The sequence below is a fragment of the Cupressus sempervirens genome, chromosome 6 (assembly GCF_028749045.1).
Source record: "Cupressus sempervirens isolate cs-2001-9-10 chromosome 6, ASM2874904v1, whole genome shotgun sequence".
Classification (NCBI taxonomy): Eukaryota; Viridiplantae; Streptophyta; class Pinopsida; order Cupressales; family Cupressaceae; genus Cupressus; species Cupressus sempervirens.
Window position 1 is genome coordinate 702,513,269 of NC_143123.1, and position 22,256 is coordinate 702,535,524.

At 35.8% G+C, this 22,256-nt stretch overlaps 1 protein-coding gene across 2 annotated transcripts in view; it reads left to right on the forward strand.

The window, feature by feature from the left end:
- The window catches only part of PSB29 (photosystem II reaction center PSB29 protein), a 117,456-nt gene that overhangs the window by 14,928 nt on the left and 80,272 nt on the right, over nucleotides 1-22,256 (forward strand). For both annotated transcript variants that reach the window (XM_089789455.1, XM_089789456.1), the window contains exon 2: nucleotides 9,270-9,537. In XM_089789455.1, coding sequence (XP_089645581.1) covers nucleotides 9,270-9,537 — 268 coding nt within the window. The remainder of the gene's footprint in view (nucleotides 1-9,269; nucleotides 9,538-22,256) is intronic.

The window sequence follows — 22,256 nt, forward strand, 5'->3', positions numbered from 1 at the left end:
CTAGCAGCAGTAGGAGTAACTCTTCTTGTGATGAAAATGAGTATGGTGATGTACCAAGTGTTGAGGTATTTTGTAAAGAAGAGGAAACATGTTGTGGTAAGGATTCTGATTTTTCAGATTGCTCTATTGATGATACTGCTGTTATAAGTATTTCAGATCTTCCGGATCATGATCATAGCCAAGGAGAATAGACTTGTGATAAAGTCTTGCTAAATGCTGATGAAATTTCAGAACTATTGCCTTGTGATTGTGAAAGGTATATGTTGATGTCGGTTTTGTACCACTACATAACATATAGCAATTGAACACTTGATATGGGATATCAAACACTCAGTTCCTCTCTTGAAAAGTTAATAACCATGAAGACATAAGAATAACTCCAATGTTCCTTACACCTGTGGATACTAACTCAGTTATCAATGTGATTTGCTAGTAATCACGTAGGCGGCCTTACATTGTTCATTCAAGGATGGCTTGGACTTGTGGTGTGATGGTGATGATATTGTATGAACGCCAGATGATGTTGATGTTGGCGGTGATGGTGGAGGGTGTAGCGCCAGATAATTTTGAGGGTTGCGACGATGGGGGCAATAATGCTCTAATGACTTTTACATTCCTAACTGTCTTAGAATGAAATCCGACTACTCAACTACTTGCTATTTACTCCTATTCTTATGAATGGAAAGATTAGCAAATGGACGTGGATCAAATCTAATAAAAGCTAACTAGTGGCTTTACCTCCACAGATGCAATGATTCAAGGGAAAATGACTAGATTACCACGCAAGGCTTCCCAACAAGCCGCTAGGATGCTAGTGGCATAGTTTATAGATCCTTATCAAACATCCACTAATATCACCATACAACTATCCATCTACTCTTACTCTTACTTAGCAACTTTCTCAAAATGAAATCTACTATAACAACTTCAAAGGAAATCTAACTTTAACTATTTGGAAGTAGAAACCATGCAATAACACCAAATGTTCTTAATCACCATGCAAGTCACAACAATGATAAAGAGAAGCAATTTTGGTATTATCTTAGCAACAATTTTCTCCAACCCTTTACAAATGAGAACAAATGGCTTTATATAGAGGCCAAAATTACAACCAATGGTAGAGATTAAGAGGCAAAACCAACGATCCAGATTGGATCCTAGAAACCCTAATTAGGGTTGCCACCCTATCGGCCAATGAGAAGATGCCACCTTATCAATGGACCAATGAAAAAAAGGAAAAGTGGCAACCAATGAGAAGGCACCAAAATGGTAGCCAATCAAAATTAGACACCTATCCTACCCAAGAACAAGGAGAATTTGCCACTTGGGCTTACATCAAATGATCTTCTAATATAGTTCTACCCCTTTCTTTCATCTTTTTAGTCAAAGCAATGAACTTGGCTAGCTTGTCGTTGACTTCTTTCATGGGAGGGCAAAGTGTATGTTTCATCTTGAGCTCAGCTGAATTCATCATGTTGCTCGCTGCTTGCAGTGTTTTCTCATGATCCTTCTCATATTCTTTCGCATACGCGACAAAGGCATTGAGGGAGGCAAGGGTGCCCAAATGTTTCTTCTTGATGGCAACCTTCCCCAACTCATCCAATCTTGATCCAAATTTTGTCTCATTGGCGTTCTCCTCTTGTCCACTTGTATTATCCCTTTGATCTCTAGCCTCAAATATTTTCAAATCGCTTCCTCCAAATTTGCTTTTCCTTGAAATTCACTCTTCAATTTTTACTGCCTCTAAATCAAATAAAAGGGGTAGAACCCCATATAGAATTGCTTTTGATTTTGCACGGTCCTAAGTTGCAACTCTAAATTCTTGCGCCCAATCAAATCTTCTTTTTCCATTTTCAATTCCATCAATAAAATAATACATCCAGTTCTCGAATTGCATACCTTAAGCTAAGCCCATGATCCGGCTGAGAAGCATAATGAGATCACCATATTTTGATTTGAAATTTGACACGATGAGCCTTGATGATCTGTTAACTCCCTTCTTGCCTTCGTGCAACCAATTTTGCTTTAGGTGAATGAAGTAGGCCTCTTGATTATCCTGAAATAACTTGGCCGCTTGATCCATCATTACCACTATCATGCTTTTATATTGGAGAATATTAAATCCTTTTTCGACCATTTGTCCGCTGATGTTGGCCAACACTCTCTTCCCTTCATAAAAAATGATGGACTTGGTAACAATATCAAACCGGGATGCACACTCCATTACCAATTCTAGACAAGGCAAGGTAGGAGGGAAGGCCGCCATGTGTACAATTCTGCTTTTGTAGATTTTCTTTGCCATGGGGGATTGCCCTTCCTTCAATCTGTCCTTTAACTATATCATGTTCACTGTACCGATATTGGTATCACTTATTTGCCTCACTTTCAAGAAAGAAGGTGGTCTTAGGCATCATGTCTTCCTTGTCTTTTTTGCTATTCGTTCCCTTTGGGTTCTTGGTTGCACTAACATCTACCATCCTAAACACTTATTTCTACCCCTTCGTTCTAAATGATATAGACTACACTTATTGATCTCCGACCTTCTTTCTATCGATGGAATCTAGCTTATTTTTGCCTCGCCAAGTCCTATATCTACACTTATCAATCTCCAACCTTCAACCTAGGGGTGGGACTACCACTTATTTCTGCCTCTTCGTTACCTTAGGATGGACTACACTTATATTTCCTAACTTCAACCTAGGGCGGTCTAGCGTATTTCTGCCTCGCCAAGTGTCCTATCATGATATTTGCACTTATCTCTCCAAACTTCAACTTATCAATGGGATGATGAAGTGGTGGATGATGAATGCAAGAAGAATATAAGGGAAATGAAACCCAACAAGAACAAGAAGTGGAATCCGCCTTTAAACCAATCTTCACCTCTAAAATGAACAGAATTTTACCTTAATTTTGTCTTTACCAATAATTGGGCCTTCTTCAAGTTCAGATCAGATTTCCGAAATTTTAATCCTCCTTGCAAATAATGATGCCCTAGCAGAAATTAGAATTTTGACCTCTTGAAATCGCTGAAATTTGCCGAAAAATCAGAGCTTGGATCATGTATCTCCTTTACCACATAAGATCGCCCAAATCTAGGGCAGAAATTTGCAGCCTCTAGCAATAAAATCAGACTTCAAGAAATCGCCCAAGCAAGAGAAAAATTCCAGATCTGCTCCCAAATCACTTAGGGCAGAAATTTGTCTAAATTGGAAGAAGGAGAATGGTGCCAAGCAAGGAAAATCTGCTCCAACAAGAAAATCACCTTGGCTGGAAATTGCCTCTCCAAGAAAAATCGCCCAACACATGAGGAGGAGGAAGGTGGAATGAGGGAATGAGAGAGGGGGGAGCCCCTCTTATACCAAATTTTCCATATCTCTCCAAGCTGGGCGACTTGCCTTGGAGGAAAGCAGAATTAAATTGGTGCTTTATTAATGGCTCAGATTTAAATGACTTGCTAAAATTACATAGCCCAAAGTGAAATTAGCCCATTTAATTGCCGGTTGTGATAAAAAATTGCAAAATAAAACAAGGAAAGCCTAGGAGATGCCAAAATTTTCATTTAAAAACGTTTTAGCAATTAAAATATCATTAAAATTGAATTTAGCAAGCTAAAATTCATTTTCAATTTCAATTTACCATCTTCTTTCAACATTTAAAATCCTCCTAAGCAATATTTCAACCAATTTAATGAGATTTTGCAATTTAATCCACTTTCAATTTTGCAATGCAATTTAAATTTTTTTTTTAAAACCAAAATAAACGATTTTTCTAGCATTCAAAATTGATTTTCCAATTTCAATTTCACTATCAAAATTTTCTCTTTTCACCAAAAAATTCAAGATTTTCCGAAACAATTAAATCTAAAAAATTTCATTTTGGAAATGTTCAAGTCTATACAATTATATCAAATTTCCAAAATCCGTCTAAGTCCAAAAATTTGCAAATTTATCTTGCCGAATATTGTTCTAACCATTGAAAATGTTGTCTTTGAAATTTGTTTGGCCTAAGGATAAAATTTACATGCTTCGAAAATCAAGTTAAGACTGGGTGGAGAAAGAAATCCAACTACGTCCCTTCTGGCCTGAAGGTGTCCAAAGTGTAAAATTTTCAAATCGAAAACTTTTGGACAACTCCGAAATTTTTTGCTAAGGTGATCCAGAAAAAAGGGGGTCCCCAAAATTTTGGGGCAATGGTGTGAAAACTTCACAACAGTATGCAAATGTTTCTAAGGATGCTCTTGATTTCCCTTGTTATAATAAAGTGCTATTATAATAATGAAACTTTAATAAATAATTAATAAATATGAACCCATGCAATAAATATCTTCATCCAATGTAGGTGACAACCAACTGCCAACACCACCATTTGCACTGCCAAATACGACAACTGCCTGAATTTGACTAACTAAAAATAGTAAATTCATAACTGAGACCCCCAAATCCCCCTGTCAACTCAGGAGGGTCGCTATAATGAACTGATTGAATCCTATTGCAAGAGTTTGCCAAAAATGGGGATATTACATTTTCAAGTACTAACAAGGCTATTTAAATTATTGTCTTACAAGAGAAAAACGCTATCCATTGTCTTCTCATTTATGCTATTTTGCCCTTGCATTGATTTTCAGGTGATATTAATTCATATGTACGCTCTCAGAAAAAATATATGGCATCATTGTTATGCTTATCATTGGGTATGGAGTCATATCTGGATGTTAACTTGATTAGCATTGATGAAAGACATGACAATTTTCTAATATTACATTGTTCTTTATTGTCTCTATTGCATTTCTTTCTATTAGTAGTATGTATTAATTTCCTTTACCCTTAGTAGTAAAAAATGTGGATTATTTGTGTAATTAATTTATATTAGGTAGTGAGTAGGCTTACATTGGGTTTAGTGCTTTGCCCCTCCATTATGCTACTAGGAGTTCTATATATAAAAGGTTGTATATCATTGTAAGGATATGTGATGTGTTTGGTGTTGTGTTTGAAATCTTTGGGCATTATAGCATGGAGTTGCTTCTTCCACAAGTAGCATCACATGGTGTTACTTGTGATGATCCTTACTCAAAGGTTGTCGATCGTTGAGGTTTGAAGTACTATACCATATAAACAACTTAATTATTGCTAGCTAGACAATACATATATCGTATAATACATCTAGTAATTAATATGTTCACACCTCGATCCCTTACTTTCCTCCTATACCTAGCTCCAGGAGAGCTTGGATTTACTTGTTGTAGGGCGTTTGGCACCAGTATATTCTCTAGATATACACCTCCCATGGCTATAGCAAGAGATTAGGAAATAAACTACAAATATATTTTGATCTTTAAATTACAAATATAAATAATCTATATTTCGCATGATTTATTTATCAACTATATAAACTAATTTCCATTTCTATTTATAAGAATTATTAATTATGTATATATATATATATACGTATATTCATCATATTTTTATTGTCACACATATATAATATCTTCTCAATATTCATATTATATTTTGAAGATAAAAGGAAACAGTAAATATATTTATTTAATTATTTTATATTCATTATATAATAAAATTTTATTATTTATTAACATTAAAAATCTTTCATAAATAGAATCAAATTATTTCATATAAGGCTATTCTATTCCTATTCATAAAAATCTTAAAAATATCTGCAAACACAAAGTAAATAAAAACAAAGTTATTTAATTACCTTTATTTCCTTTATTTCTTTCACTTTGGCTTCACCTTTTCCTATTTTCATGCTTTGAATGGTGGCTTCACTCTTTTCCTATTTTCATGTCTTAGATGGAGGTTCTTATTATAATAGATTAGACTTTATTTATTTATTTCATTCTCCATCCTTTTTGAAATGGATTTCTACTATGTATTTTACTCTCCATATATTTGGCTCCATTTTATTAATTTATGTCATTGCTGCTAAAATATGAAAGGTATCATTATAATAATAATAAAAATTCAATACTCCAAAAGTATCGTCCCTTGCATATGTTTTTTCTTTTTAATATATATTTTCCTTTTTTCTAGTTCGATGCCCTTTCCCATCCTCATCAATGGCTTAATATATGTTGTTTGCATGGAAGGACATGTCCTTTCGGGTTTGGTGGTTATATATTAAGTTTGGTTATTTCATTCTTGAATCGCTTTGTTTTACTTGTTATTTAATATCTTCCTTCAATATCTTTCTTATTTGTATTAATTAAATAATGATTTCCATTGCTTAATAAACATTATTGATTTGTTGTTGAATTAATAATAACATAATTATTAATTGACATTGATGTAAGAATAAATGAATAAATGAAATTAAAACATAAAGTAATAATAAATAAATTTATTATTAATCTAATAATGATTATTATATAATGTTTTACAATATAAATTACAAGTAAATGATTATATGTATTATTAGGCAACTTTTATATATTCTTAATAATATATTATTATTATATCTATATCATTAGACTAAGGATAGGTTATATTTTATTCTCTATCATTATAAGGGCTCATGACATTACCCTTCTTCAAGGGTTTATTTTATCTCTGCACGTATTGGATATTAGGGCATCTTGGCCTACTAATATCTCTTGTGTGGTGTATGATCTATTTCCTGTGGTGTCTTAATGTAATTATTATGCGTGAATCTCACCCAGTAGTCCTCATCACCAAACATGTGAGCATTGATGAGGCATCTTCATAAGCACACTACTTGGAGTTAGATAAAAATATGGTTCCTTCAATTTCAACAAGTTTACTTACCAAAATAAGGTGGTAAGAATAAAGCTCTATGCCCAAGGACAACGACAGGAGCAATTTCCATTACTTTCCTTGTGACAAGGATGGTCAAATGGAAGAGAAATATTGGCATTTGCATCTTAATGTAATGCCCTCTTGGAGGAGTAAGAAAAGGATAACAATGTTTTCATCACATTTAAAGGGGAATAACCTCATAGAGCAGTCTCCTCAAATGGAGGAGGATGCATTGCTTATGCCACACTCAAGAAGTGTAGTTTTAAGAAACACGGAAGTTCTTGTGATAAAAGGGAGCCTACACATTTATTTTGCACTAGAGTGTAACTAAAAGGAATTTGAATGCTGTATTTAATTTGCGTTCATAGTATAAGCTCATTTCTTCTATGTTGGCTATTGAATGAAAACCTAGATTTCGCCACACCCACATCAATAGTCTTTGGGGTGGTTACAACATGGTGCATGCATGAGGTTTAATAAACAGTGGAAGTTAGCATTTAGTCTTAAATTTGGAGTATTTGGATGATGTTTTGTTTGGTGTTGTGCCATTGGAGATCAGTGATTTGATTTTTGGTAGTCTGTACTTGTATATGAGGGGTACTGTTTATTTTATGTGTAAGAATCAATACAAGCACTGGTTGAAGTGAAGAGTTTTTTGCATGCATTCTTATGTTGGTAGGAATAGAATTGCTATTGCTAGCACCCCAAGTTCAAAGAGGTTAATTAATGCTTTTGGAAGGTTGAGTTCTTTGGTGGAAGGATTGTATGTGCACCCAGGGGTGGAAAAGAGGACTTATAAAACTTTAATATGACACAAACAGCAGGGTGTAGGGCTGTCATGCTGTTGGACATGCAAGATCTGATAAGGAAGTGCACTGTGAGTTGAAGAAGGTAATCACATAGAAGGTAATCAATTGTGAAAGAATAAATGAAAATGGTAGTGGCTTCTGCTTCAATGAAGGGAGAGGATAAATTCATGGAGACTGGTTCATGATCCATGGTCCATGCACTGGTTTTCTTCATAAATGAATATTCTATAGTGGTCGGTGAGACCCATTACAGATGAGTAGTGAGCCTCACTTTGTGTTACTCATATAAAAGAAAAAAAGTACCTCTTGAGATACCAGAATATAGTTACAGTTTTGGCTTTATGGAAGGTTAAAATAGGTATACCATACATATTTAGCTGATTGGAGATTCATGAGTAGGCGAGTGCGTGTCTGTTTCTTAAACTTATAGCTGATAGTAGGGAACCAATTTTGTAATCATAAACTTCTCCTTTGTATCAAGTTTCTTTTGGGTCGATCATTATGTCTCATTATGATTGTTTGCATATAGTTTTCCTTTTATTTCTTCTTTTATATTTTCCTTTATGTTTCTATTTGCCACAATTTACATTTGAATGCATGGAACTATGATGTATAAAGCATGGAAATCATTACATTTGTATGCAATTATTGCAGAGTAGTAAGAGGTGCCCCTCTGAACTTTTCCTATCTATCAAGTTTCTTTTGGGTCATCCATTATGTCTCATAATGATTGTTTTCATATAGTTTTCTTTTATTTCTTCTTTTATATTTTCCTTTATGTTTCTATTTGCCACAATTTACATTTGAATGCATGGAACTATGATGTATAAAGCATGGAAAGCATGGAAATGTTGATTGATACCCTTCATGGGAGGGACCTGTGCTAAATTGATGCTAAAAAAACCTACACAATCAAATTCAGAAATAGTTCTACAAAAATCATCACAAGATTCAATAAGTTTAATCATTCTCCATAAGATCTATGCTAGAGGATTGTTCATTCGAATATCCAGGACAATTGAGCAACTGTTATGGAGCAATGTATTTTAAATGTCTTGAGTAGAAGATTGGGGCATTGCAAGCAATAAGAGGCGGTCCTTAGAATGCTGAAAACTTTTCTTGTTAAAAAAGTTTTTTCAAGGTTCAATCATTGAGCATCTTTGTGATTGTTCGCATTTAGATTTTATTTTATTTCTTCTTTTGATATTTTCTATTATGTCAATGTTTTCTGCAATTCACATCTGAGTGCAGGAAATTATGATATGTAAACTCTAGAGCATGGAAATTGTTACAAATCTGCAGTAATTTTAATTATTCCAGTCATAGCCCCCTTTTTAGGTCACGGCCAAGTCAAATGCCGATTTGATGTATGGTATACCTTTTGTGGAAGTCCAAAAGGGGATATCTTTTTATTTACCATATACATTGTTCATATTTTTGTACTCCTGGGTCTAGACCTTATGACCAGGCTTGGTAGTAGACTGGAATGGACCTTGCCAAATCCATCTATGTCCAGATTAAGTCCATGAATATTTTATGCAAAATGTAATTAATATTTTGGAACGTATTGTTTAAGAACATCTGTTTTAATGAAAATGGTTAAAATTGTCATTCAATGAAAAACCAGCTTTAAAGTTTTCCTCTGATTTTAAATTCTAATGCCAATAACCTGGGTGTTTTAATGCATTTCCAGATATACCTACGGTTGCAGATACAAAGCTGGCTTTCATAAAAGCATACAAGCGGCCTATTCCAAACATATACAGTAATGTTATACAGGAACTAATTGTACAACAACATTTGATGCGATACAAGACGACATATCAATATGATCCAGTATTTGCCCTTGGCTTTGTAACTGTTTATGACCAACTCATGGATGGATACCCAAGTGACGAGGATAGTGAAGCAATCTTCAGAGCATACATAAATGCACTGAGGGAGGATCCTGAACAGTACAGGTGTGTTAATTTCTGCCTGCTATGGTGTGGTACTATTATTGCTAACTCTGTTACTGATGACTACCATCTTGTTGCATAGGCCATTTCACCTCATTTTTCATGGGCTTATCTTGACAAATACACTTTTGTATGTACTTTAGAATTATGATCTAGCTAATAATTCCAATTAGTAATGTCCAAACCATCTATTTTTTGCCTGTACTGTAGTTGCAAGTCTTGGGCTTAGCAGATACTTGGTATGGTAACTTTTGATACATTCTCAGAGGGAAAAATAATTGAACTTGTTGATTCAAAGGAAATTTCTTGATTAGCTTCTAAAATATATATTTTTGGGCAGACTTAATGAATTTATTTCCTTGCTAACTTCATTTTTGGCAAGTCTGAGAATTTAGGGCAGAGAACCAAGTTTTACTCGATCAAATTTTAAACTGTTGATCATCTTCCTCAATTTAAATGCTAAATATCATCTAAACTTTAGAGACTATGTGGATGTAATATTGAGAATTGAAGAAGAGGAACATTGAGCTTGCATTGAAGATTTTATTTTGAAACCAATCCCAAGTCTGCTTGAATAATCAGTGAGCTAGATTTAGGAAGATTGTGTTATCCTGGGTTTCAAATAATTTTAATATATAATACTCCAGGGGCACATTACAAAAAATATAATTATGACCGTAGTTTGCAGACTCAGATTCTCAGAGTACTCTGCAAGCCCAAAATATTCAACTTGGCAACTTAGAAAGTACAAAAAATTAAAATCTCCTAAAGTTTTTTTTTGTGAAGTTCAATAACAAAATGCATTATAAATTGAAAATTAACATCTTGAAAGAGAAAACACATGGTTTTATAGCAAAAGTAACATGTGAAAAATCCTTTTTAACCAGTGTTTAACTAGTTTTGACATTTTTATTCACTTTTTTTTGTGCCTATAAAAATGCAAGAGTTAAACTTTTGAAAACTTGGGTAGCAAACAAATAGAGAGTACTCAACAACTTAGAGAGTACTCTGAGAGTTTGCAATTTATGATTATAATTATGACAATATGTTAGGACTAGTATAACATAGGGACGCATGTCTCTGATGCAGGAGCATCTTGCATGGGAAAATTATTGAAAAAAAAAAAAATTAGAAAAAAAAAAAAAAAAAATCTAGAGGAGAGAGAAAGTGACGAAAATTAGAGGAGAAATAATAATAAAAAATAAAAAGGGGAAAAAAGGAGAAAAAAAAGGAAAAGGGGATTTCTATTTTTGAGGTGCATAGGTGGTATAATAGAAAAAAATAAAAAATAAATGGTTGTCATTCCATTTATTAAGGTGTGTGGGAAGAATTATAGAAAATTATGAATATTGTAGAAAGTTGTAGATAATGTAGAAGGTTATGGAAGTTGTAGAAGGTTGTGGATATTGTGTAGGTGGAATTCTAGAAGGTTGTGGATAAGTCATGCATTGGGTGGTTAAGTGCCTATTTAAGCAAGGCATATGAGCATTTCTAATCAAGCTTGAGAAGCGGAAGCTCGAGAAGGAGAAGCTCAGGAAGTGGAAGCTTTGGAAGGAAAGCTTGGAAAGGTGAAAGTTGTGGAAGGTGAAGCTTAGAAAGCTTGGAAGGCTTCAAGGTGTGAAAGAGAAGAAGGAAGTGAAGAGTGAGTTTTCCTGCGTCTGTGGACAGAGCGCCAAATGTGAGGCAGTTTACAGCAGGATTATGGTGGAGTTGTGAGTGTAGACAGAGCGCTGAATGTGAGGCAGTTTACACTTGGATCTTGGATAAGGTTGGAGAAGAGCTAGTGACTGCGGTTTAGAAACAAGGAGGTTGCTTGGTGGCTTGCGAGCACAAGTTGAGATCTCAGAGGTTTCTACCAGAGTGTGGATCTGGACTAGCTTGGGTTTGGATTGGATCTTGAGAGATCTTGTAGAAATGTTAATGTAATTGGTATTGGATTTTCAAGTATAATAAAAGTGTTCTTTGGGAAGCATTTTATTTTCTCTTGGTCTTCATATTGTTGTATTCTTGGTTATGAGTTGGTAAGGGTGGTGTGGCCCTTCGTTAGTGGTATCAGAGCAGTACTCCATCAGTGGTATCAGAGCAGGAGTTCCTGAGTGTACAAGCAAATCGTCGAAGTGTGAGGCAGTTTGTACTAGAACCTTGGTTGGGTGAAGTTTATTAGAGCGGGAGTTCTTGAGCGTGTAAACAGATCACTGAAGTTGAGGCAGTTTGCACCAAGATCTTGGGAGGACATGCAGATTGATCGATGGATGCAAAGATGGAAGACTGAACTTGTTGAGACATGATCATAGAGAGCTTGTGGATTGCATATCCGTTGTCCTAGAGTTGTGACGTGGTTCCTGATTGTTTGTGCGAGGTGGCAGGTTGCGATTTGACTTGCAAACAATTCAAGGTTGTCACAAGGAGCGTGGGAAGGATTTGTTGCAGAGGGTTTACGAAGATCTTGGAAGATGGATCTGAGAGGATTGGACCCTAAGATGATTGCGAAAATCCATGATATAGTGGAGAGGAATTTTTCTAAGATGTTTGCTCGGTTGGATGCTAGATTGGCTGATCAAGCTAAGAAGGTCAAGGTGGAAGAGGTTGGTTTTGGTGATCAGTTTATGGAGCCTGATGCAGAACCTACAGAGAAACTAGAGGTTGCTGCTGAAGATATTCCTAACCTTGTTGATGTTGGGATAGAGGTTGGTTTTCATGATCAATTGGTTGAGTTTGACATGGAGACTGCAGAGCATTTGGTCGTGGATGATCTAGTTGATGTTGGTGATGACTTGTATGTTGCAGAGCACTTGGTCGTAGATGATCTGATTGTTGTTGGAGGTGAGTTATGTATTGCAGAGCATCTTGTTGTGAGCAATGATATTGCTAGTTTGGCATGTATTAATGGAGATCTACATGTTGGTGCTGATATGGAGTTTGTTGTTGCTGATGCGGGGTTTGTTGCTACTGGTGTGGATTCACTAGTTGCTGATGTGAATGAGGGTTTGTTGACGAAGAATTATGTTCAGTTTGTTCTTGGGAGTGAGCATGCTAATTGGATGGTTGAGATTCTGGTGTTTGATAGAGTAATGCAAATGTGGAAGATTTGCATGGTGGTTTTTTTGTCCCCGTTGAGGTGGAAACCTTTGGTGAAGATGAAGATGGTGGTAGATCTTTCTTTTTTGGTGTCAAAGTGTGGGACACACTTTTCTATCTACCGAGGGAGTCTGATGCAGGAGCATCTTGCATGGGAAAATTATTGAAAAAAAAAAAAAATCTAGAGGAGAGAGAAAGTGACGAAAATTAGAGGAGAAATAATAATAAAAAATAAAAAGGGGAAAAAAGGAGAAAAGAAAGGAAAAGGGGATTTCTATTTTCGAGGTGCATAGGTGGCATAATAGAAAAAAATAAATAAATGGTTGTCATTCCATTTATCAAGGTGTGGGAAGAATTCTAGAAAGTTATGAATATTGTAGAAAGTTGTAGATATTGTAAAAGGTTATGAAAGTTGTAGAAGGTTGTGGATATTGTGTAGGTGGAATTCTAGAAGGTTGTGGATAAGTCATGCATTGGGTGGTAAGTGCCTATTTAAGCAAGGCATATGAGCATTTCTAATCAAGCTTGAGAAGCGAAAGCTCGAGAAGGAGAAGCTCGGGAAGTGGAAGCTTTGGAAGGAAAGCTTGAAAAGGTGAAAGTTGTGGAAGGTGAAGCTTGGAAAGCTTGGAAGGCTTCAAGGTGTGAAAGAGAAGAAGGAAGTGAAGATTGAGTTTTCCTGCGTCTGTGGATAGAGCGTCAAATGTGAGGCAGTTTACAGCAGGATTATGGTGGAGTTGTGAGTGTAGATAGAGCACCGAATGTGAGGCAGTTTACACTTGGATCTTGGATAAGGTTGGAGAAGAGCTAGTGACTGCGGTTTAGAAACAAGGAGGTTTCTTGGTGGCTTGAGAGCACAAGTTGAGATCTCAGAGGTTTCTACCCGAGCGTGGATCTGGACTAGCTTGGGTTTGGATTGGATCTTGAGAGATCTTGTAGAAATGTTAATGTAATTGGTATTGGATTTTCAAGTATAATAAAAGTGTTCTTTGGGAAGCATTTTATTTTCTCTTGGTCTTCATATTGTTGTATTCTTGGTTATGAGTTGGTAAGGGTGGTGTGGCCCTTCGTCAGTGGTATTAGAGCGTACCTTCGTCAGTGGTATCAGAACAGTACTCCATCAGTCCCCCTCCCCATCTCCCAAAAGAAAAGAAAAGAAAAGAAAATCCCAATGTCTTGGAGACAGGGACACATTGGGGATGGGGATCCGACATCTCCAACGACACTACTAGTCAGCCGTTGTTCTGTCGGAGGCAGGGGGATATCCTGGCATCCCTTGACCTCTCTAGGGGACGGCTGGGCATTCCCTATCCAACCCAAAAAAGAAGAAGTTTGTTTTAAAAACTAAAACATTTTTGAATATTCTATTGGGCGGGCGTATTGAATATCATATCATTTTGCTCAATGTAATCATCTTTTGATGAGATACTCATACTTTTGATATCTATGACTACTATTATTTAATATTTATATAATAGAAGTTAGAACTCTTCCATTTGCTCATTCGAGTATTTAAAATTTTAATACTTAATAGTTATTGTTTAATGTTCAAGTATTTAAATTTTAGAAAATTAGTATTTTACGTCTTTATGTTATATTGTTATACATATTTTTATAACTAGCATTTTAAGTAACGCATGCATAGTATATAGTATATACACCATGCCCTCTCCTCCCTCGCCACCGTCCCCCTACCGTCCTCAAATTGAGTTCCCTCTTTCCTCCTTGCCCAAAAACTTGTAACTATGGTTAGGATTCTTTTTGCTTGAATGTAACGTTTTTGTAGAATGGTCACCAACCAGAATAATAAAGCATACATTCAAATGTACTAGAATCAACAAAGCATTTAATACCAATATCATATGTACCAAAGTAGGCAAGGGAAACTAGTATATTTTATTGATTACCAAAACAACAAGTACATTGTTCATGTTCCAATGTTCTTAAATAGAAGCTGATTGGTTAGAAAGACCAATCGACATATCTCCTCGCTACCTAACTACCCAATCCAAAACTATCTTTAATTACATCAAAGTATTGTTATGCCCTACATTTATTCTGCCCAAAAAAGAAGTCGTCTTTCAGACGACTACCCAACAAAAAATCAAAAGGAAATAATACTTCAAGAAGTAGGGTGCTAGGGCGTCCCTGGACTAGATGCCCTCTCATGATGACATCGTATCTCGCGCTTTGCAGCCATCTTCTTAGCTTAAACTCCTTGCAGCAGTTGCAAAGCGTCCATCCGATCTCTTTTGGGTGATGCCAATTTCTCACCTTGAGCTGCTTTCTCTGCTTGCCAAGCTGCTTTCTCTACTTCTCATTTTGCGTTCATCCTTCTTGTCAGCTCCTCCTGCTGAAGCTCCATGAACGTTTGTCTGAACACTTCCTCCATTTGAGCAAGTGACTGCATAAGTGGTGGTTTCTCTGATATAATAGGAATGGTATGTCCAACCTTCCATATGCCAACTACCTTCTTATGCCCGACTCCACTTTGCATGAGTAAACTCTAGTCTGTATTACAGTCTCTCTTCATGAATGCCACTAGGAACTTTGCTGCTCGCACTATGGCATCCAAGTTCTGTGCCTTGGCTTCTTTGAGAATGGCCTTGGCAATTTGCTCCATCCCCTATAACTCCCTGAGGAGCATCCTAGTTTTGCCCTCCAGTGACAGTCTTGTCATTTCTGTCGCTAGTGACTCCAAGTGCTCACTTTGTACTTGCCCGCTCTGTGTCTCCATTATGTCTTCAATCTCCACCTCCAAGGGAGGTGATGAAGATGGAGGTATCATTTCTGTTGAAAATGTAGCATTGGTTGAATGTGATTCTGATGGGCATAACCATATATGAAGACTGTACACACACACATATATGTCAATATGATTATGTTAATATTGCTTATCTGTCAAACACAATATCATGATTCATTATAACTATTGATCAAACATATGCCTTGCATTGACACCATTATTATGTGTTATGATACTCATTGGTCAAAGCTTGTGTCAACATTATTATCATAATCGATTAAAGGTTGTATTAGTAATGGCACATTATCTTTCGTGAGTTAATTGTTGTCATGTTATAAAATGTATTTCCCATGTTCATTAAAGAAAGGCGCTTATGTTATCGAGGTCAACTTTCACATAGGGTCATGATCCTACATGGCCCAGGCCATGTAGAGTCATGACTTTACATGGAGGGTGACCATTTAGATATATATTTATATACAAGGACGATCATTGCTGGAAAACAATCAATAACAACAAACATTGTATTACCTACAGCTATCGTCCAATACATATGCAATTTAAGAAACATCATCAACACGATTTTATTAATATAAAGAAAGTCTCACCATATACATATTGCAGAAACTATACTATTGTAGAACAAATTAAGATATATCAACATCAGTAAGTGATATTGCAGAAATTAACATTTGTTGAAACTCTATCGTAGATTTAATACTCCTTAACTATCAAACTTACCAAGCAATCTATCCACCTCCTCCAATATTATCACCTCAGCTTGTGTGGCTTCCTTGTTTGTACCTGTTACCTCTGTGTGCTTTCCCATCTGGACTTCCTTCTTTGTAGATTGGACCACTAAAGCATTTGGCTGAACCACTTCTATACCTTTTGGTGTCTCAAGTCTAATACTATGTGTAACCCTCTTGTGACATTGAAGATCTATCACCTTAGTATGAGGCTGGTGCTCTGACGCAACAAAGTTCACTACTGCAGGCATGGAAAGATGTTTTGCATCGCACTAAGGAAGTTGTCCACTTGGTTCTTCGGTACTTGCTCCTTGCATCCCCTCTTCTTTGACCTTTAATTGTACCTTCTCTGTTTGGACTACTTTTGTAGCATCCATTGTACCCTCCGTACTAACATCCTCCATACTAGCACCCACTGTACCAGCATTCTCTGTACTACTATTCTTTGTAGCAACATCTTCCATACGGACCTCCAATGCGACCACTCATCTAGTCCTCTACTTCTCCCCTCAGCTTCGTACGCCCATCCTTGACATTGACCATCCCTATCTTGTTCGTATGGACCGTACGATCTTCTTCTTACCCTCTTTCCTCCGTACAGCCAGGCAACATACAGTTGCCTTCACTTCGGTCCTTATGGATTTCTACATACTTAGGAACAACTCGTGGTAATGGGTCTCCGTCTATTGGTAAAAATGTGACTTCTCCAAGTTTTCTCTTGAGATGACTTACCCGGAATTCCTTTGTCTGATTCATCTATAAAAGATGCTCCTGTACTTGTCTCTTCTTCATCCAAACTCCCTTCTTCTCCATCTGTAGTTTGTGTGCGAACAAAAATGTCAGGTACTACCATGTGCTTTAGTTTCTTTTTCCTTGGCTCTCCCCCTCTAGGTCCCATTCCAAAGATATCTAGGTGAAACCAATATGCCATGGCTGGTTTATGGGGTTCCAATCTGCTTGCTAATATGAATGTCCTATGCTACAGGGCTACCTATGCTCGAACTGCTTCTAGGAACAATGCTATGGAATGATGGGGCATGTAGAATGCTTTATGTTTTAACTGCAAAAATTCCCTTAACCTTTCTAATAGAACTTGTGCCCAACTATAAACCCTTCCCATATTGAGTCCATTTAGTATGGGTAACATCAAGATGACAATATTCGACGCGTGGCTTCCTCCAGTAAGTGTAGTCTTAAGTAGGTCTACAATGCACCTTTATTTATCATTGGCTATGAATATTATCTGTAGCCCCGACTGTTATTCTTACTCTGTTGCTGTCCCATTCCTGCTTTGTAAGATCATTCTTGCACATAAGTCCTAGCCATTTCTTCTTTTCTTCCATTGTCATCTTTGTTGGGGTTTTTGTTGGATTGTGCCCTTTGTAAGGAACCCCAAATACTTTATTTATCTATTTTGGAGAATATGAGACAGTGAGGGTTTGTTGCAAATATTGAATCACAGATTTATGCCCTTTCTTTGTTGTATCCAACAACCATAGTTCTCAACATAGCGCTGAATTCCTATAAATAAAAAATGGGCATAAAAATTATTTTATCTACCTTTGCTTTTCATAATGCCTCCTTGAGTACATTGTTCTCGTCCGCATTCTCCCACCATGTTTGGCACTCGCTTCTTGCTACACTTTCAAATGAGATATTGGCAGCTATGATGTTTTTTGCATTCTCCCTTATCGTTCTTCGTAGCCATTTTTTTCACCTGCAAAACCTTGTTCTTTCTTGAATCAATAATGGTTCCTTTGCTTGGGTTGCTGATACAGGTCTTCCCTTGTGATTTCCTCCTCTTCTCCATCACTGTTTGTTGCTTGTATTTGTGGTAGGAATGATGTGCCTATTGCTGCTTATAGGCTTTCCAGCAGTGTATGGTGTGTTTTGGCTTTTTTTGAGGGACTTGCTATTTATAGCAAGTCAAACTGTTGGTTTTGATGGGCTCAGTTGAGTTAAAAAAGTTGAGTGATGCTCTTAATTTTTATTTCAGGCTTTTGGTTTGGGCTTCAAAAATCTTGGAGGGAGTGTCTATTTATCGTAAGTCACCCTGTCGGATTCATTCATTGTTTTTCTTCATTAGGATTACTCTGGTGTTGTTAGATTTCAATTTTGATGCTTCTTCAATTGTTTTCGCAAGACGGGTGTATTATTATTATTATTCATCTAAGTATGCTGAGGTTGCTATTTTTGTTGGTGTTGCATGTTGGTCACCTCATTATTATAGCTTGTTGGAACCAGAATGAAAAATTGTAAATCATGGGCACAAGAAACAGTGGCCTTGTGTGTCAGGATATTATATTATAATGGAAAAGGTCATTTTTGGAGCTAAAAGCAATTAATAAATTATATTATAATGACACTATTATATTTTATCGTTTGTGTGGAGGAAGCTTCTTAAGTGAAGTTCAATTGAGAAACTTGTGCCATTTGGAGATTATAAATATGAGCCCATTTGATGGGAAATGCATCCGATTGAATAATATTTTTCTTTTGTTGTCTTCGTGACACTTTTGAAGTTCTTAAAATTTGTGCCCTTGCTGAAGCATAAGAGTTTGTTCCTGAGAAGTTCATTGTAACTCACAGTTGAGGTATTGTGAATTAGTTTTATAAGAATTGTTCTTTATCTCCATTGCTGTATACACTATGGTTGGGAGATACTTTGGTGTTGGGAATTTGGACTTTGGTCTTGTCATATTGTTATTACTATTGCTGAGAAGCGGTTTTGGAGTTGGTTGAGCACTCATTTATATTTTCTACTAGGCGTTATTTTCTTTTGCACTTTGGGAGTAGCATTTTCCACATCCACAGTTGCATTTGTTTGTTGAAGAATTCTTTTGTGGCTGCTAGTCTTCATTTCAGAGGGTTTCAAAGCATGTCTTTCATGTAAGTTCATGGATTGTAACTTCTAATTTTTTTGGTTATTGTTGATTTAGATAATGGGGTATATTTTGTCAATTGGGTTGTTGGTATTTTGTGAAAATACTCAGTATCAAAATTGGTATTAAATCTGAAATTTTCAGCTGTATATTCCCTATGTAATATCCAAATATTTGAGTTGAAATTATTATTGCAATATCTCTATTTTGCTGCTATATTGTTGTTTACAAAATTGCAAAACCTCAAAAACAAAAAAAAAAATTGATTCTTTAGCACAGACTATTTGAGAGCAAGCAAGGCTCTTTACAGTGGTATCGGAGCTTGCTTGCCAAGTGTTTGACAAAATGTCAAATCTCTACTTAGCACAAAAATTGGTGTGTATTGGAGCTATTACCGGCTAGGGGTTATTACAGACTATCTTTATCAGAAGGATTTAGGTGGCCATTACAAGGAAAATCCAAGAAATCGGCTACTATGACAAATGAGGACTGAGATATTTTGGATGGAAAGGCACATAGAAGTATTTGATTATGCCTGGCACAATCGGTGACATTTAATATTACAAAAGTAAAGACGATTAAAGAGTTGATGCAAACCTTAGCAAAGTTGTATGAAAAGTCCATTGCTTCAAACAAGATATTTCTCATGAAGCATTTATTTGATATGAAGATGACAAAAGGTGGATCAATTGCTAATCAGTGTATCGGAGCTTGCTTGCCAAGTGTTATCGGAGCAAGCAAGGCTTTTTACAGTGGTATCGGAGCTTGCTTGCCAAGTGTTTGACAAAATATCAAATCTCTACTTAGCACAAAAATTGGTGTGTATTGGAGCTATTACCGGCTAGGGGTTATTACAGACTATCTTTATCAGAAGGATTTAGGTGGCCATTACAAGGAAAATCCAAGAAATCGGCTACTATGACAAATGAGGACTGAGATATTTTGGATGGAAAGGCACATAGAAGTATTTGATTATGCCTGGCACAATCGGTGACATTTAATATTACAAAAGTAAAGACGATTAAAGAGTTGATGCAAACCTTAGCAAAGTTGTATGAAAAGTCCATTGCTTCAAACAAGATATTTCTCATGAAGCATTTATTTGATATGAAGATGACAAAAGGTGGATCAATTGCTAATCATTTAAATGAGTTTAATACAGTTACCAATTGATTATCTTCTATAAATGTTAATTTTAATGAAGAAATTAGGGCTCTCATGACTTTGTGTTATTTCCCTGAAAGGTGGAATGGCTTGGTAATGGATGTGAGCAATTATGTTTCTAGATCTAATATCTTAAAATTTGATGATGTAATTGGTGTTATTCTAAGTGAGGAAACTTGTAGAAAAATCTCAGGTGGATCTACATTAGGTAGTGTTTTGAATGCACAAAGCAGAGGCAGAATGAATGAGAGAGGAAACAATTTTGGAAATTGTGGGAAATCAAGAGGAAAATCAAAGGGAAAGATTGTCATTCTATAGGACAGAGAGATTGCTAGTGCTGTGGGAAACTAGGGCATAAGAGAAAAGATTGCTAGACTTGAAAGAACAATGAAGGAGACAAACATGAAGGGAACTAGAGGCAAATGTGGTAATTAATAAATCCAAAAAGGATGCTTTGCTTCTTTCCTTAGAAAATATTGATGATTCATGGGTTTTAGAGTCAGGGGCTTCATTTCATGCTACTCTCCATAGAGGTTATTTTCTTGATTATGTCGAAGGAGATTTTGTGCTAGTTTATTTGGGAGATAATGAACCTTGTTAGATTGTTGGAAAGGGGAAAATTAAGATTAAATTGCAGAATGGGAATCATTGGCTACTACAAGAGGTAAGACATGTTCTAAGATTGAGTAGGAATTTAATTTCAGCAGGGCAACTAGGTGATTAGGGTTGCACAGTTACTTTTAGTAATAAAAATTGGAAGGTTTCAAAAGGTTCCTTAGCAGTAGCAAAATATGTGAAAGTAGACATTTTATATCTTTGTACAGGTCATATTGTTCCTACTTTAATTGTTTTAGAGGAAAATGAATGTTTTAGAACAATTGTTGTAGTTGAGTTAGGAGAACAATAGTTGCAATAGATTCTAAAACAATACTATGGCACAACAGACTTGGGCACATGAGTGAGAAAGGTATGAAATTACTTCATTCAAAAAAAGTTTTACCAGGTCTGAAATGCGTCAATATGAATTTATGTGAAAGTTATATATGGAAATAAAAGAGAGTGAGTTTTGGGAAGAGTAGGAAGGAAAAGAAAAATGAGAAATTCGAGCTTTTGCATATAGATGCATGGGGATCAACTAAGGTATTTGCCCTTGATGGCTCTCATTATTATGTTATATTTATTGATGACGCAACTAGAAAAATATGGGTTTATTTCCTTGGATAACAATTTGATGTATTTGTAACTTTTAAGAATTGAAAAAGCTTGGTTGAAAATAAGATTGGTAAAAGGCTAAAATGCTTCAGATTTGATAATGATGGTGAGTATTGCAGCAATGAATTTGAAGATTATTGTTCCACTAATGGTATTCGGAGGTAGAAATTATTTTCAAGGACTCCAAAAGAAAATGGAGTGGCTGACGCATGAACAACACAATAGTGGAGGGTGCAAGGAGTATGAGGTTGCATGCTGGGCTGTCCTTAAACATGAGGGCGGAGGCTGTAAATAATACTTTATATTTGATCAATAGAGGTCCCTCTACTCCTTTGGGATGTGGTATTCTAGAGGAAGCATGAATTGGCAAGGTGTGTTATTTTTTTCTCAAAACTCTCGGTTTTGAAACATTTGCACATATAGATTATGAAAATAGAATCAAGTTGGAAGCTAAATTAAAGAAATGTGTATTTGTTGGATATCACATTGATGAATTTGGTTATTGGCTTTGAGATTTTGAAAATCATAAAATTGTAAGTACTAGAGTTGTCATATCTAATGAGAAAGTGTTGTACAAAGATTTGTTGCAGCAACTTGAGAAGAAAGAAATGATTAATTAGTTTTGGATAAGGTCATCGGGAGACGGGGAGACTTGGAGGTCTCCGATACTGGTATTGGTACCAGTATGACAATTTTTCAAAAATAGGAGACAAGGGTACTTGGAGACGGCAAATTTTTTATTTATAATAGTTTAGTGTCTAATACTAAATACAAAATTTGAAAATAGTAATACTATAAAACTAAAAGACTAAAATACATAATAATAATAATGTCACATTAATATAGAGTCAAATATTTCAAAACTCACATAATCACAATATTGTATTTCATTGG